Source organism: Heterodontus francisci, chromosome 1 (assembly GCF_036365525.1).
Source record: "Heterodontus francisci isolate sHetFra1 chromosome 1, sHetFra1.hap1, whole genome shotgun sequence".
NCBI lineage: Eukaryota > Metazoa > Chordata > Chondrichthyes > Heterodontiformes > Heterodontidae > Heterodontus > Heterodontus francisci.
The window spans coordinates 94287845-94306458 of NC_090371.1; the positions used below are offsets into that span (position 1 = coordinate 94287845).

The following is an 18614-nucleotide window of genomic DNA, read 5'->3' on the forward strand; positions in this document are numbered from 1 at the left end:
ACTATTGCTTTAGGCCCTGCAAATTTGTCATAAAGCGGTATTACTACAATTAAAAATTCTAAACTTCATGATACTAATGGAGGTATATTAATTCCACCACAAGTATATCTGAAAACAAAGACACTCCAGTTTATTTCCACCATCTGTTTTATCATTTTATGAAACAAATGATTGTTATTTGTGGCTTACACTAAATCTAGTAAACTGGGTAATGTTTGCACAGCACACTGATGCAATTTTCATAGCATTGAAATCTCCATAAAACACTGACTCTGCCTGAACTTTCATTGAGGTCTATTGAATCCCAATATTTAGGTTACTCTCTGAGCTCTGTCTCAGTTGCTGGAGATGTGTGGTATGTTGCTGGACAGCCGCGATACAATCATACTGGACAAGTTATTATTTATACTTCCAAAGGAAAGAAAATGAGCATTGTACAGACCCTGAGAGGAGAACAGGTATTTTATTAATATAATTGAGTCACCATTATATTCAACTCCATCCCTTTGAAAATAGTAATAGTATTTCTACATCATGTTAAACCTATGAATTTTTAATTTTTTCTTACTATATTGTTTAGTTTAATCAAATTTTATGCTGTAGCATCAGAGGAGATGTAAAAGGGTTCCACATTCTGTCGTAATTATCTAAATTTAAAATTCACTCCCCCAAATTCTAGTTCAGACCAGGAGATTGTCATGAAACATAGTAATAATATATAAGACCTTTAAAGTAATATGTCACATTGGTTTTGCCTAAAGAACACGTGAGAAATCAGAGCCTTTAGTGCATTATTAACATGATAATCAGTAAAAGCTGAGTGTCATTTCGAGGGACAGAAAGTTTCGACGGACACTTAGAAACTTATACAGGTGCTTCCAATTAAATATGGTCTGTAAGAAGCATTGAGTACAGTTTTGTTAGGTGGATTCTAGTTTTGTTAAATTACCTTCTTCAAATCTCTAAATGTCTTCACCTAACATTTTTGCAATTTTACAATTTTTTGTTGGGATGCAGGCAATGATGGCTGTGTTTACTTCCCCTTCCTAGTTGCCCTGAGGCGGTGATGGCTGCATTCTTTAACCACTATAGTCTTTGTGCTGCCACACTATTATGTAGAGAGTTCCAGGATATTGACCCAGTGATAATGAAGGTACAGCGATATATGTCCAAATCAGAATGGTGTGAGATTTGGAGAAAAACTTGCAACTAATGGTATTCCCACACTGGCTTTGTCTGGTAGTAGCATGTAATGCACAACTCACAAAAGCAAATCCACAGCTACTCCTATATTATGGGTTTTTCTGTCCTGGTAACTGTCATTTACATATGTGCAGTAGCAATACATCAGCAACAGTGGCAGGGATTAGATTTTCTCCTCTCTCATTGCTAACATTAAAGGCCATATAATCGATTTTAGGGAAATGTGTATGTTGGTTGACTAGGGTTGGGTTGGTAATACTGACAATCCATTGTCAGTTTCATCTATTTTCCTGGTGTTGCTACCAGTTGTACAGCCCTGTTCCAAAGATGTAGTTCTTTTTGCCATAGTAACAAGTTATGGTCAGGAGCCTTGTCCCCAGCCGCAGTCTCAGGCTGAGCCAGATTGTTTGCAACCTTGATATCCTATTGAATCATGGGCTGAGTTCCCAAGGCCATATCCTCTCAGCTACAAGGACCATCTATCTCTACCTCCATAATATCACCACCCTCCACCTCTACCTCAGCTTATCTGCTGCTGAAGCCTTCAACTATATCTTTGTCACCTCCAGACTCAACCATTCCAATCCTCTCCTGGCCAGCCTCCCATTCTCCACCCTTTGTGAACGTAAGCTCATCTCTTAAGCAACTCTTCTGCCCATATCCTATCTATCATCAAGTTCTACGCACCCATCATCCCTGATCTGTATTGGGTCGCAACCCTCAGAGCCTCAAATTTAAAATTCTCATTCTTGTGTTTAAATCCCTCTGTAGCCTTACCCCATATATCTCTGTAACCTCCTCAGGTCATACAATGCCCCTACCTCCTGAACTCTGTGTTTCTTGTACATCTTCTGTATCCTTAGCCTCACCATCGGCATTGGGTCTGCAGCTGCCTTTGCTTCAAGCTCTGGAACTCTCTCCCTAAACCCGTCAGCCTCTCCACTTCACTCTGCTTCTTTAAGACCATATTTAAAGTGTACCTCTTTGAATAATATTTTGGTGACCATCTTAATATCTCCATTCTTGACTTATTGTCCATCTTTTCCTCACATCTTTGAAACACCTTGGGATTTTTTTATGTTAAAGATGCTATATGAATGCAGGTTGTTGCTGTTTGGTTTCTTCCTCTGGCCTCCATTCAGTATTACAGGTAAATCGACTATCACTTTTGCTACCTAAAGGCCCCAAAGCCACTGTATTCACAGAGTGAATGAATTATCTAAATGTCAGTCATCATTCTGCATGGGGAGGGAAGCAACAACTTTTTCTGTTTGTGTGACATAAATGCCATTTCTTTTTTCAGATTGGTTCATACTTTGGCAGCACTGTATGTGCTGTTGACATCAATAAGGATTCATTAACTGATATTCTTCTAGTTGGAGCTCCTATGTATATGGGAACTGAGAAAGAAGAGCAAGGAAGAGTTTATGTATACAATTTAAAAGAGGTGATAAATTTTAACAATATACATCAGAGTTATCAAGTAAACACAGTTACAGGCATGTCATAAAATCACACCAAGCTCTTAATATAAGCTCTTAATATCCTAATAATTCTACTTTAAAACTGAAAAGTGACCCTTCCTATGAATCATTTAACTATATTTTGTGGGTGATGGCTGAGTAACGTATTACACCTCTTAATGTAATTTCATCAGTACGTTTGACTGTCATTAACAGAATTTTATTTTGTTAGTTTACTAAAAATTGGTTAGAAAATACTTTCAGCCATGTTATCATGTTAGCACTTCAGGTATTCAGATCAAATTCTTCTCTCCACTGGTTAACAGTGATGTTAACCCAAACAGGTTAATACCTCCATTAAGTATGCGAGAAAGAACTTGATATAAGTGTGTTATATGATATCATTACCAACTGTAATTTCTAGCCAATAGTTGGTACTGAACATAATGCTCTAATTTAATTCTGAGATATGAACAATAACTGTGGACATTTTCTCTTATAGTTTCTATAGAAAATGTATGACAACATTTGGTAATTTATTGAAAAATAAATTACATTCTCTGCATAGATCATGAGTCTATGGAATAAATTGCGCTATATGTGTGTTAATCACCATACTTTAATTTTCAGTGTATCAAATCCTATAGCTTATCTTAATTATTAACATTTTTTTGCTGAATTTAATGGTTTAAGTATGCTTTGAAGACTGTGGGCAGACATTTTACTTTCCTGACCTGCAGGGAGCATGTCTGTCAGGAAGCTGTGGTACAGCTGCAATTTGGAATTCATCCATAGTGCGGGAAAATGGCATCGAGGTAGAAGATCAGTTGAATGGCGGAGCACACTCAAGGGGTTGAATGGCCTACTCCTGCTCCTATATTCCTATGTGCATAAGCTGTGGAGCTTTAACTCCACAGCATGTCTCTGATGTCAGTGATTGATTGATAGCTGGGCCTTCAGTCAGGCTGGGAGCCAGTCGCTAACAACCACAGCAGCAGATAAGGTTGTTCGGGTCTCTTCAGCCAGGAGGTTGGTGTCAAGTCCTTTCCTCGAGAAAGCTGCAGGGTTACCCGCTACTCAGGAAACCTGACCAACAGCTGTTAAATTTTAGAAGCTGCACGACAATGACGCTCGCAGCCTCAATATCATGTTTAAAGTTGCAGCCCACCTCCTTGGTTCAAGGTTGGCTGCCTTTTAAACTTAGAGTCTCAGTTAAAACAGGAATGAGCGGGTTGGAGGCAGGTTAGGATCGGGAAGAGTATTTTTCTGACAACACCTGAACCAATCCAGACCTGCCTTTTTTTTTAGGTTAAAATTTTGCTCTTTATGCATTTTTGTATTCACTGAAAACTAATCCAAATCTGGGGTAATCTAAAAAACAAATTCTGCCCTTTCGAAGTGGATCCAATTCAGGGTATTTGGAACTAAAAATCTTTTTTTTATATATATTTTTCGGGGGTGGGCAGCATTTGGAAGAGCATACTTATTGCCCATCCCTTGTTGTTCTAAGATGTTGGTCAGCCATCTTTTTGTGTTAATGGAGTACATCTGGTAATAGTGTTGATGAGGAAATTTCAGGATTTTGCTCAGCGTCAATGAAGGAATGACTATGTATGTGCATGCCAGGATGGTGTGTTACTTGAAGTGAAACTTGGAGGTGATGGTATTTCCCATGACATTGCTGTTCTGGTTCTGCTCAGGAGTAGAGATCGTGAGGCTGAGAGGTGCTATACAAGTCAGCTTAGGGGCAACTCCAGTAGCAGGGTTTATTGCTAATCTATGAGGACCTGACTTTACTTTGAGCAAGGAAGTGAATTAGCTTTGAGAAAAAGATTTATAAAGCCCAAGATGCAAGTCCATTACTGTCAAAACGTCTGTTAACTGTCACATTCATCCATCGCCCCTGTGCTCGCTGACTTACATTGGCTCCCAGTCAAACAATGCCTTGATTTTAAAATTCTCATCCTTGTTTTCAAATCCCTCCATGGCCTCGCTGCTCCCTATCTCTGTAATCTCCTCTAGCCCCACAACCCTCTGAAATATCTGCGCTCATCTAATTCTGGATTCTTGAGCATCCCTGATTTTAATTGCTTCACCATTTGTAGCTGTGTCTTCAGTTCCCTAGGCCCTAAGCTCTGGAATTCTCTCAGTCCACCAGTCCACCTCACTTTCCTCCTTTAAGATGCATCTTAAAATCTGTCACTTTGAGCAAGCTTTTGGTCATCTAACCAAATAGCTCCTTAAATGGCTCAGTATCATTTTTCATTTCATAATGCTCCTGTGAAGCACCTTGGGATGTTTTATTATGTTAAAGGCACTACGTAAATATAAGTTGGTGTTGTTATTAGAAGTATTCATGAAAGAAAATGTCTCAATTTAAGTCTCATCATTTGCAAATTTAAAATGAACATTTTTCATTTTGTTGGACAAATTCATGACTGCTATGAAGCTTTGCCAAAATGAGAAATGTCTTTCATTGGAGTGTTGCTTCATGTAATCTTCTAAATGATAAAAAAAAAATGTAAGATTTATATAATCCGTATAAAAGAAAAGACTCACTATGCAGCAAATACTGAGAGAAAACCATCTGACATGTGCAAACATTCTGCCAAAAGGAACTAGGAATAACTTTCCTTACTTACATCTTCTATCTCCTTCACAATCACACAGTGCTAAAAAATAATATACTGTTGAAACAGAGTTGGCATTGATCTAATTTTGAAAAAAGCCCTTGATTTATGTCTAGAATTTTTAAAAAATGAAACCAGATACCAAGATATGACTTTGAAACCAGAAACATTTTTCCACCTTATAGAGGGATTAGGCAATAGACTTGCAATGAATTTTCAACAGCAGCAGAGAAAGCATAAAATCTTAAGCCATGGTCCCACTTACCCACACTCCTATCTCTTCTGTTTCACCCCCGCACCACACCTCCCCCCTGCACACTGCCCTCCAATGTTTTGGCAAACTGCGATGAACATTTGGACACATATGCACAAGTTAAAGTAGGATGCTAGCACACATCTCATTCTCCATGTCTTCTTTTATTCTTAGAATAAGTTTCAATATCATATGATCCTTGAGCCACCAAAACAGCAGTGCAATTGCCATTCTGACTCGGGTCACCATACAGACAGATTCAATGAGGTAAGGACAAAAAGTACTGCATTCTTTTGAAAACTTTGTTTTAAAATAGTATTAAAATAACTTTATCTTGTATCTTTCCACACTTCTGTTTTGCTTTTTAATCAAATTAGCCAGTTAACCAATGGGGCAGTAATTGGACCTCATTGTACCCATTGGTCCCCAAAATTGTCTATTGTGGTGCCCATTTTATGGACATGGACATGACTTGTTGCCACAGTTTTTATGTGGCTACTCCAGTTCAGTTTCTGGTCAATGGTCATCCCCAGGATGCTGATAGTGGGGGATTCAGCAATCGTAATGCCATTGTATGTCAAGAGGAGATGGTTAGATTCTCTCTTGTTGGAGATGGTCATTGCCTGGCACTTGTGTGGCGTGAATGTTATTTGCCACTTATCAGCCCAAGCCTGGATATTGCCCAGGTCTTGCTGCATTTCTACACAGACTGCTTCACTATCTGAGGAGTTGCAAATGGTGCTGAACATTGTGCAATCATCAGCGAACATCCCCACTTCTGACCTTATGATGGAGGGAAGGTCATTGATGAAGCAGCTGAAGATGGTTGGGCCTAGGACACTAACCTGAGGAACTCCTGCAGTGATGTTCTGGAGCTGAGATGATTGACCTCCAACAACAACAACCATCTTCCTTTGTGCTAGATATGAATCCAACCAGCGGAGAGTTTTCCCCCGATTCCCATTGACTTCAGTTTAGCTAGGGCTCTTTGATGCCATACTCGGTCAAATGCTGCCTTGATGTCAAGGGCAGTCACTCTCACCTCACCTCTTGAGTTCAACTCTTTCGTCCATGTTAACTAAGGCTGTAATGAGGGCAGGAGCTGAGTGGCCCTGGTGGAACCCAAACTGAGCATCACTGAGCAGGTTATTGCTAAGCAAGTGCCGCTTGATAGCACTGTCGACGACACCTTCCATCACTTTACTGATGATTGAGAGTAGACTGATGGGGCGGTAATTGGCCGGTTTGGATTTGTGCTGCTTTTTGTGTACAGGACATACCTGGGCAATTTTCCACATTGCCGGGTAGATGCAAGTGTTGTAGCTGCCCTGGAACAGCTTGGCTAGGGTCGTGGCAAGTTCTGGAGCACAGGTCTTCAGTACTATTGCCGGAATATTGTTAGGACCCATTGCCTTTGCAGTATCCAGTGCCTTCAGTCATTTCTTGATATCACGTGGAATGAATCGAATTGGCTGAAGACTGGTTTTTGTGATGCTGGGGACTTCAGGAGGAGGCTGAGATTGATCATCCACCTGGCACTGCTGACTGAAGATTGTTGCAAATGTTCATGAGGCCTGAGGCCAATTTCAGACCAACTTTGGGTCTCCTATTTGGGGTGTGCACTCTGTGTGCTACACCCATTTCAGACTTGAAAATGAGACAAAAGCAACTTTACCCCACTTTTATGTTACACTGATGTGGACATGTTATGTTTACTTTACATATCCACGGATGCAGATACATTGATCTGCACAATAAATTTAAGTGTTAATTAAGCTCTCAATGAGGAAGTTGTGCTCAAAGGGAGTGCAGGTTGGAGATAGTGTTGCAACATTGAGTCATAGATTCATAAAGGCACAGAAGAAGGCCATTCAGCCCACTGCGTCCATGTCCGCTCTCTGCAGAGCCATCCAATCAGTTCCATTCCCCAGCTCTACCCTGTAGCCCTGTATGTTTATTTCCCTCAAGACCCCATTCAATTTCCTTTTGAAATAATTAATTGTCTCCAATTCCACCTCCCTCGTGGATAGAGAGTTCCAGGTCATTACCACTCGCTGCATAAAAATGTTCTTTCTCGCATCTCCCCTGCATCTCTTGCCCAAAACCTTAAATTTGTGCCCCCTAGACCTGTACCATCAGCTAATGAGAAAAGCTTTTCTTTGCCTACTCTATCCAAACCTGTCAGAATCTTGCACTCCTCTGTCAAATCTCCCCACAATTTCCTTTGCTCCAAGATCAACAACCCCAGGTTCTCCAACCTAACGTTGCAGCTAAAATCCCTCATTCCTGGAACCATTCTGGTAACTCCTCTGCACCCTCTCAAGGACCCTCACATCCTTCCTAAAGTGTGATGACCAGAACTGGATGCACTACTCTAGTTGTGGCCTTACCAGAGCTTTATAAAGGTTCAGCATAACCTCCCTGCTTTTATACTCAATATCTATTTATAAAGCCCAAGATCCCATATACTTTAACTACTCTCTCAATATGTGCTGTCACCTTTAAAGATCTGTGCACATGAACCCCCAGGTCCCTCTGTTCCTGTACACTCTTTAGAACTGTGCCATTTGGTCTACATTGCCTCTCCCTATCCCTTTTTCCAAAATGCGTCACCTTACATTTCTCTATTAATTTCCATCTTCCACTTGTCTGCCCATTCTGCTGGTCGATCTATGTCCTATTGCAGTCGATAGGTATCAGCTGATTTTCCAACAGATGAGAGCTATTCCCTACTGGGAGTATGGGATCGCAGAATCACCCCTTTCATGAATACTAGTTACCCAGAAAGCATGAATTGAAAAAATTTTAAATATTTGTTGTTACAAGTAAATTTTAAGCTTCTCACAGGAAAACATTTTCAAACTTAAAACTGATCAGTGATAGAATGGCCCAGATTATTCCACACCAGCAAGAATGACGACGTACACCATAAATTGTGCTGTCACATTTGCCGATTGCTGCTTTGCTAACTTACTCCAAATTTTGCAGGTTTTCTAATTAGAATATGTTGCAGTGAGCATAGTGGCCAATCAGGCACTCATTGGCCTCATTCACCATCTGGAACCCTCGAGCCAATGAATGGAAGTCAAACTTCTTAAATAAGCTTTAATTTATAATCATTTTAAGGTGTAAAGTTGAATTTTGAGACTGGAGTTTTTTTTATTCAGTTTCCCTGTTGTGTGTGATCTGCAAATTCAGGCCACTTCAAGTTCCTAATTTATAAATTATTAATTTAGGATTAAAATAATTATTGACTTTTATTTATATGGACATAAAATCAGCTAATTAAGCTAATTTTGAATTTTGTACTTATTGAAAAGTCCTGAGTTTGAATAAGGATAAAGGTCACAAATCTTTGAGAATAGCAACATTTCGTATAATTACTAAGCAGATTTGAGTTATTGGAAAAGATATGTTTGTTGGGTCAGTGACTTTAGTGAGGTTAAGTACTATGGAAAAACAGAAGGGATTATTTAAAGGCTGCATTTGCTGACAACGCAACCACTAGGTGGCACAGTACAAGCACATGCACAAATGCAGCCTCTTCTACTGAAATGTCACTGCGACGTTCAGGCAGCTGCCAGGATTAAAGATGGCGCTGCTCAATTTATCACAGAAAAACAACTTCAACCTGAAAATCTCCTCAAAGGTTGCCATCAGTTACTCCATCCCACCCCCAACAGTCCCCCACTCCCTCCTGCCATTGCTTCATTTGTATCATTTCTTGGATGTCTCATGCTCACCTGCTCTGATTTTTTTTGACAAAGACAGAATATCTCTGGTATGATACTGCCATTGAAATTTGGAATGTAAAGCAACTTTCTATGGGACGGTAAAGTCAACATTTACACTGTGAAGTTTATAGAGGAAATAACTCTGAATTTCTGCTCCCCCCCCACCCCCCCACCCCACCTCTGCGTCCATTCTACAATCTCCCATTCTCCTAATCCACACATTCACACTCGACACAGTCTTGCTGTTTCCCTCACTCCCTCACCAACTCGCTCCAGACCTCGCCACTGCTACCCCCCCTCTTCCCCTCCCCTTGGCCGATTGTTCCCCGCTCCTTGCAAACACTCCCCCAACCACCCCCCCCCTCACCACCCCCCACCCCCCGCCGCATTCTCCAGCTGCTCGCTCCCTGATTCCACCCACCGCCTCCAGATGCTAGCTCTAGGCCATGCCACTTCCGTCCTCTCGGTCACTTGCTCCCACGTTCGATCATTCTCTGCGCTTCACCCGAAGAGGCAAGGCGGGCTGTGAGGGGTGATGGGGTAACGTAGGAGCACGTGACCGAGAGGAGGGAAACGATGTGGCCTAGAGCTAGCAGCAAGGATGGGGGGAGGGGGTGGGTGTGAGGAGCAAGTGTCTGGAGAGCGGGGTGGCAGGGGTTGGGGGTGCGGGAAACGAGGAGCGGGGAACAATCGGCTGAGGGGAGTGGGGGGGTAGCAATGGTGAGGTCTGGAGTGAGCGGCTGAGGAGGAAAGCAGCTGGTGGGGAGGAGGGGGGAGGGGGAGAAAGTGTAGAGGCCTGGAGCGAGTGGCCGAGGGGGGAGAGCGGCCAGTGGGGTGGGAGAGAGTAGCTGAATGGGGGGGAAGTGAGCGAGGGGAGCAAGTAGCTGGTGACATTTTCCTGCGCATGTGCCAATTAGTCCTGGCAAGACGCAGGCTATACATGCGCAGCATCTCACTGGGAGCAGGAGACCGTTTGCACGTGTGTGCAACTTGGTGTGTTCTGACGACATCAGTGGGCCGCTGCGTTATCAGGAGTCACTTTGTTATTTAAATGCAAATTACCTCATTGATCTGAAAATGACTTCATCGATTGAGCTCCAGACATATGACATGACAATATTAAAATTGAAAATCCTAGGATATTCAAAGATCCTAGTTGTTTAAGCTTTGCAACAGTTGTACATTTTAACAACTTGAAGTTTAAAAAGAATTTTGAAACAATAAACCATACCACTGCCAGGCCATCTAGACCATTACAGAGTGTGGCTTGGGCACAGAGTGTGAAGCTGGGAATTTGGTGAGTGAGGGGTTTCGGTGAAGAGGGGAAGGAGGTTTTCCTTTCTGCTGCCTTTTTCATCCTCCAGTAGTTGGGTGAGTTTTCTTCCTTTGTCTCTAAGCTAGGTGAGTGCAACTCAACTTGTAAGCCGATTGGTGAGTGAGTATCCACTGTAAGGTACTCTGTATAAATAGCTGCAAAATAGAAAAATGTAAAAGTTTTAAATAACCCTTAACTACCTACAGGAGAATAGAAGAAGGAGCTGATATGTTAGTGAGGGTCTGTAATTCTACATTCTGCTCGCAACTTGTTTAAAAGTAAGGTTAAGGTATGACAGGGCAGCTTGGCCAAGTGGAATGTGCCTCCTGTAGTACGTTGGAAGTGGTGGATGCTTCAAATAGCTTGATGAACACGTCTGCAGGAAGTGTCACCAGCTGCAGGAACTTGAACTCCGGGTTTCGGAACTCAAGTGGCAGCTGGAGTCACTGTGGTGCATCCACAAGACTGAGAACTTCATGGATAGCACATTTAGGGAGGTGGTCACTCCGCAGGTTAGGAACATGCAGGCAGAGAGGGAATGGGTGACCACCAGAAAGTCTAGGATGACCAGGCAGGTAGTGCAGGAATCCTGGGTCAATCTTGCTCACAAACCAGTTTCCCATTTTGGATGCTGGTGAAGGCGATGGTTCCTCAGAGATGTGTAGCAACAGCCAAGATCGGGGCACCATGGCAAAGAGGAAGAGTGGAAGAGAAATAGTAGTATGGGGATTCGATAGTTAAGGGGATAGGCGTCTCTGCAGCCATGGACGTGACTCCAGGATGATATGTTGCCTTCCTGGTGCCAGGGTCAAGGATGTCACAGAGCGTCTGCAGGACATTCTTAATGGGGAGGGTGAACAGCCAGAGGTTGTGGTTCACTTTGGTACCAACAACATAGGTAGAAAGAGGGATGAGGTCCTGAAAGCAGATTTTACGGAGTAAAGCAGGACCTCAGAGATAGTAACACCAGATTACTCCTCGTGTCATGTGCTGGTGAGCATAGAAATAGGAGGTTAGAGACGATAACTGGAGTGATGGTGCAGGAGGGAGGGAGAGCTTTAGATTCCTGGGACGTTGGGACTAGTTCTGGGGGAGGTGGGATGGTTTTGCACCTCAGTAGGGCCAGGACCAATATCCTTGTCGAGAGCTTTGCTAATGCTGTTGGCAGAGTTTAAACTAGTTTGGCAGGGGGATGGGAACCTGAGGGTAGACTCAGATGGGGCAAAGTCAGAAATGGAAATACAGGGTAGAAAATTGTTGAGTGTGTCTGGAAGGCAAAGGAAACAAAGGATATAAAATAAAGAGTTTGGCAGTGCTCAAGGGTATATACTTCAATGCAAGGATTATAGCAAATAAAGCAGATGAGCTGAGGGCACAGATAGAAATGTGGCAGTATGATATCATAGCTATTACAGAAACATGGCTTAAAGAGGGGCAGGAATGGCAGCTCACGTTCCTGTTTACAGGGTTTTCAGACGCGATAGAGGAGGGGATAAAAAGGGAGGGCGGGTAGCAATTCTGGTTAGAGAAGCAATTATAGCTGTGAAGAGGGATTATATGTTAGAAGGATCATCAAGGTCCGACATGACAGACTGGGTAAAAAAAAAAAAAGCCCCTGAGACCCAGGGGAATGTAGCCAGCTCGATTCAAAATTGGCACAGTGTCAGAAAACAAAAGGTAATTGTTGACGGGTGTTTTTGCGACTGGAAGACTGTGTCTCCAGTGGGGCTCCACAGGGCTAAGTAATGGGTCTCCTGCTTTTTATGGTATATATTAATGATTTGGATGTAAATGTAGGGGGAATAATCAAGAAGATTGCAGGTGACACAAAAATTGCCCATGTAGTAGATAGCGAGGAGGATAGCTGTAGACTGCAGGAAGATATTGATGGTCTGGTCAGGTGGGCAGAAAAGTGGCAAATGGAATTTGACCCAGAGAAGTGTGAGGTGATGCAGTTGGGGAGGTCAAAAAAAGGCAAAGGAATACATAATAAATGGCAAAATACTGAGAAGTGTAGAGGAAGTGAGGGACCTTGGAGTGAATGTCCAGAGATCCCTGAAAGTAGCAGGACAGGTCGATTAGGTGGTTAAAAAGGCGTATGGAATCCTTTCCTTTATTAGCCGAGGTATAGAATATAAGAGCAGGGAGGTTATGTTGGAACTGTATAAGTCATTAGTTAGGCCACAACTTGAGTACTGTGTGTCCGTTCTGGGCACTTCATTACAGAAAGGGTACAGAGGAGATTTACGAGGATGTTGCCAGGACTGGAAAATTGTAGCTGTGAGGAAATATTGGATAGGCTGGGGTTGTTCTCCTTGGAACAGAGGAGGTTGAGGGGAGATTTAATTGAGGTGTATAAAATTATGACAGGTCTAAGTAGAGTGGATGGGATGGGTCTATTTACCTTAGCAGAGAGGTCAGTGACTAGGGGACATAGATTTAAAGTGATTAGTAGAAGGATTAGAGGGGAGATTAGGAAAGAAATTTCACCCAGAGGGTGATGGGGATCTGGAACTCACTGCCTGAAAAGGTGGTAGAGGCAGAAAACCTCATCTCATTTACAAGGTGTCTGAATGTGCACCTGAAGGGCTGTAATCTGCAGGGCTACGGACCAAATGCTGGAAAGTAGGATTTGGCTGAGTGGCTTTTTTTTCCAGCCAGCACAGACACGATAGGCCAGTGCAGGTAATGGCAGAGCTGCACAAAACTCCAGAATTACATTTTTCATTTGTGCCTTTCAAAGGTCGCTCCGGCGTAAATGCACCATTCTCAGATTGCGAAAACACACACATCCTTTTTATTAGCAACTAAAAATGGATTGTCAAATGCAGTTGAACAAAACAAACCTGGCTTAGGACACAGACAGGCAGGCTATTAAGTTATGCTATACAAAAATCAAAGAATACCGCATACATAATTAGGCCTGCCTCAGCAGACTCCACTCCACATGAAGTTGAGAAGACAATTTGAACCAAGCAAATGTTCAGCTTCATTTCCAGTAATGTTTAAAATGACTTACAGGCTTAAAATTACTTTTAACAGAACCTAGTGGACTCGACCAATCAGATTTACTTAAGAAAAGCTGAGGTACCGACTGGCTGAATTAGAGACGGACTAAATCTGTTTGTTAAAAAAAAAAATCATTTTTTGAGATAGCGAGGCTTGTCTTTATGTTGCGACAGAACTGATGGTTGTAAATGTGACAGCTGGGATATAAATGTGTGTCTCGAAAGCTTCCTTTGGAAATCCCTTCTGGATAAATAGCTATTTGACTGGAGGAAAAATCCCCCGATTGGGCCTCTTTCACAAATTAGCCAAGGTTAAATAGACAGCACCGGTAACATTGAGCAAATCCTGGCTGTGAGATTTCTTTGGGAAGTCACATATACTTGAGTTTGTTCACCCCACAAAACGTAATCCAAACTGCATTAGTCATATGGCCCACAGACAATGGCCACATGGTATTACTTGTTTTTCCCTCCTCCTGGTGCCTATCCTCTTTCTGCTTGGTTTGTCTCCTTTTCTGTCATTACTTTCTTCCTTTTATATTCTGCCTTTCTCTCTTGAAAGCCTGCCTGACAAGACTTTGCAAGTAGTTTCTTTGGCTTTTTCTTATTGAAGGCCGAGCAATCTGAGCATTATAACTGCATGTGTAAGGTCTCCAAGGGTGCACATTTATAATGAAACATTTTTAAAGAGAATGACTAAAAGGGTGGAATACTTTCCTCTTTAAATATTTTCAGATGTTGGGACCATCTCTGGGTCCTGACCCCTCATGGGTCAAAGGTGTGGTAATGGGGGGATCTTAGGGGAGGCGGCCAATTTGTCTCTGTGGTCGCCGTCGATGGGAGTGCTGAACATCATGAGCCACTCCAAAGGAGGCATGCAGCCCCAACTGAGACTGGGGGAGTGCTGCAGAAAGCCGGACTGATGGAGCATCAGGGAGGTACTGCAGCCGCCATTAGCATCTATGGAGCAGATGCAAGGTTCACTAAAGGCCTGCGGGATCTGGAAAAAAAAACCTGACCCGAACCCAACAGAACCACATTGGACCTGAGCGCCACCCGGCCCGAGCCCTTCCATTTTTATCCGAGCCTGACCCAGCCCGACCCGACCATAGTGCACTCACTGTACTTACCACTTTAGGATGGAATGGAAGGAAGCTGCAGCATGAGCGCGATGACTCACTCGCTCACTGCGCAACTCAGAGTCTGGAGCCAGGATGCACGTTTCCCTCCTTGACATCCCGGACTGCCAGCTCAGGTAGGCTATTCAAATTTTGACACTTACTTACTCAACTTCCCTTTTCCTCCCAACAGAGCAAAAGGTAGTACTGTGTGTGCCCAGCCTGACCCAACCCGAGCCCAAAAGCTGGACCCGGAAGAGCGACCCGAACCCGACACATGTCGTCGGGTCCCATCAGGTTCGGGTCGGGTAGCAAGCCTTTAAGGTTCACTGCATGTGGTCTTTGGAGACATCTGTCTCCACAATTTTTTCACTCAACGGTAAGGCTGCAATAGGGGCAGACAACAGCCTCGCCATTTGCTGTCGGTGAGCTCTTCTACAGCCTCATAAGTAACAAGGCTCTGACCTCCATCTGTGAGGCCACCTCCTTTCACCTGCCTGAGGGGCTAACATAGCAGGGGACCCCTGCAGCACTCACAAAATTCCAGCTGCATCCAAAAATAGGGATAATTGCCTTTCTAAGTGCCTCGATTGGGCAGGTTCATCTCCAGGAAGATCTCCTGGAGGCTGGAACATGTCGGGGAGCCAACCTGATGCATGGCGGTCCATATTTCCACGCCTCCTGCCTCCAAAGCCACCTTTCCAGGGCTAGAAATATTCTGCCCTCACTTTTCTGGTTAGCATTTTTTACTCCATGCTTCTATACTAGCTGCATATTGCAACTGTGCTTGTTTGAACAGAGTAATTTTGAAGGTTCTTGAAGTGACACAAACAAGAATCAGGGCATTGCAATATGATGCCTGGTGCAAATAGGCCATACTAATTTCCCCAAAGGTAGATTGAGTATGTAAATTCCTATAGTCCATGAGGAGAGTATTAGAAATACACATTTGTATAGTCTGTGCATATAGTCCCAAACCTAGCCTGGTATTTGACCCTGGTCTCTCTTTTTTATTGGTATTTGCAATTGACAAGCAACAATGTTGGCATAGGAAACACAATATGGCTGTTGTCTCAGGCATAATGATTTTTTCACCTGTAAGTGATCAGCTGTTTCTTATCCTTTTAATAAACTGGACATTTAACTGTTAACCAAAATGTATCCACCAATATAGTCATTCTATATGCAAGGATTTGAATGGTGGTTGTTATCCTGGATATCTTCCAATAATCTTTCTACAATACAGTTGTATAGGACTTTGGTTCGGCCACATTTGGAATACTGCGTGCAGTTCTGGTCGCCACATTACCAAAAGGATGTGGATGCTTTGGAGAGGGTGCAGAGGAGGTTCACCAGGATGTTGCCTGGTATGGAGGGCGCTAGCTATGAAGAGAGGTTGAGTAGATTAGGATTATTTTCATTAGAAAGATGGAGGTTGAGGGGGGACCTGATTGAGGTGTACAAAATCATGAGAGGTATAGACAGGGTGGATAGCAAGAAGCTTTTTCCCAGAGTGGGGAATTCAATTACAAGGGGACACGAGTTCAAAGTGAAAGGGGAAAGGTTTAGGGGGGATATGCGTGGAAAGTTCTTTACGCAGAGGGTGGTGGGTGCATGGAACGCATTACCAGCGGAGGTGGTAGACGTGGGCACGATAGCGTCTTTTAAGATGTATCGAGACAGATACATGAATGGGCAGGAAGTAAAGAGATACAGACCCTTAGAAAATGGGCGACAGGTTTAGATAGAGGATTTGGATCGGCGTAGGCTTGGAGGGCCGAAGGGCCTGTTCCTGTGCTGTAATTTTCTTTGTTCTTTGTTCTTTGTATTACCGGATTTTCTGTATTTTCATTCAAAAATAGAAAATGGTCAGAAAAGTTTCAAAAACGATTTAGTCTTAATATGCACAATTAATATTATCAGCATTTGCTTTTAATAGGCTGCAGTTGAAGACCAGAAATGCAGCCACCCAATGAGGCAACCATGTGGTTCGCGCTTTGGAACAGCCATAACTGCAGTTTCAGATCTCAACCTGGATAACTACAATGATGTTGTGATTGGAGCACCTTTAGAAGACAACCATCAGGGTGCTGTTTACCTCTTCCATGGATCTGGCACAACCATTAACAAAAATTGTTCACAGGTTTGATGTTGATAGAGCTTGAAAATATATTATTTATTCTCCAGATTATATACATAGAACAGTATTTTTATGAGTACTACAAAAACACCATACCATTGCGAGTGCAGAATGACATCCAGAAATTCGACAAAAACGTCATTTATAAATCGGCCAATTTTAGTTAAACTATTTTTAAAATGTTTTTGAACTATTTCCAAGTTTGGTGGAGGGCATGTCTTCAGTTCTTCAAATTAGGTGACAAATAATTTTAAAGACTGCATTTCACTCAATGGGATGCAAAATTGTGCGCAGGCAATGTGCTACCCAATCAAGAGACCTGAGGCTGGCCTAAAATTGGGCCTGGGCCTCATTGTATGTAGTGCATGAGCTGCCGGTGCCAGTTGTGCCTCTACAGGCAGCTCAGGCATTTTGAACAGAACAAGTCTTTGGGCCATTGCCACCAAAGCAAGCCACCCAAAGTTAAGTCCCAGGATGGGAGGTTGAAGTAGGCTACAGTACATTTGTGTGGGTAGTTGTGGGGCAGTGGGTGCCAATTTTGATGACTGTGGAATTGGGTGGAGCACGCCAGCTCATCCTGCCTCCACAGGAAGGTGTTTGTAAAAATTGGCATTCGATAAACCTACTTTTGCAAAAGAAATGTGAACAGACTGGCCCGATAGCAGCGCAGCTCGTTGCTGCCCAATTGCACAGAAGGGACCTGAATTGGTTTTAGGTACCTTATTTACAAAGGTAAGGGATCTCAGAGATGCCTAAAAATGGCTCGACCCAGTTTTGTTTGTCGTTTTTCAGGTGTCCTTGGGGAGTAGGATATTGGTCCCCAAAATTGGATTTAATTGTGTAAAATGGGTGCAACGACATCCAATTTCTTTCTCAATAATTATTTGTATTATTGTCTCCAAGTATTTAAGATGCTTTCTCAAAAAACTCCAACCTGAGTAACATAATTGCTTTTGGAAAGTAGCTGTTTTTTTTGGAAGGTGTTGATGATCAAATATAATTCCAGTTGGCTCAGACTGAATTCCTGAGCTGACAGCAGTACTGGTTTGTGGTACATGGGAGAAAATATAAAAAATAAAACAGTTTGCAACAAGAACTGAGTGATTGCGATAGTGTCAGCCTCTCTTCCTGCTGAGTAAATAGGATCTCCAAGAACAGTCAGCAAATTAAATCTAACTCCTTCTGAAAATCATACATTCACAATACTCTAGGTGCAGTCTCACCATTGCCCTGTACAGTTGTAGCAACCCTTCCCTACTTTTATACTCTATCCCCCTTGCAATAAATGCCAACAAGCCATTTGCCTTCCTAATTAACTGCTGTACCTGCGATTTTTGCGATTCATGCACAAGGACCCCCAGATCCCTCTGTACCGCAGCATTCTGTAGTCTCTCTCCATGTAAATAATATTCAGCTTTTCTATTCTTCCTGCCAAAGTGGACATTTTCCTACATTATATTCCACCGCCAAATTTTTGCCCACTCATTTAACCTATCTTATATCTCTTTGTAGACACTTTGGACTGGATATTATGGGTTCTCCCTGAGGTTGGGTCGGAGGCAGAGGGCGGAGCCAGAGAATCGCAACAGATGGAGGGCCCGTTGCCTCGTGATCTTCCTGGGGGTGGGATAGGCCAATGACTGCCTTCCTGCCCTGAGGCCAATTGAGGCTCTTAGGTGGCCTATTAATGACCAATTAAGGGCCTCTTTCAGCCACCACTGTGATCTTACCAGCAGTGACGGGTGTCTCC

At 42.9% G+C, this 18614-nt stretch overlaps 1 protein-coding gene across 1 annotated transcript in view; it reads left to right on the forward strand.

Moving 5' to 3' along the window:
* itga1 (integrin, alpha 1) overlaps window positions 1-18614 on the forward strand; it is a 292234-nt gene that overhangs the window by 187032 nt on the left and 86588 nt on the right. The window contains exons 12-15 of the mRNA XM_068032751.1: window positions 316-458; window positions 2507-2650; window positions 5724-5816; window positions 16664-16867. Coding sequence (XP_067888852.1) covers window positions 316-458; window positions 2507-2650; window positions 5724-5816; window positions 16664-16867 — 584 coding nt within the window. The remainder of the gene's footprint in view (window positions 1-315; window positions 459-2506; window positions 2651-5723; window positions 5817-16663; window positions 16868-18614) is intronic.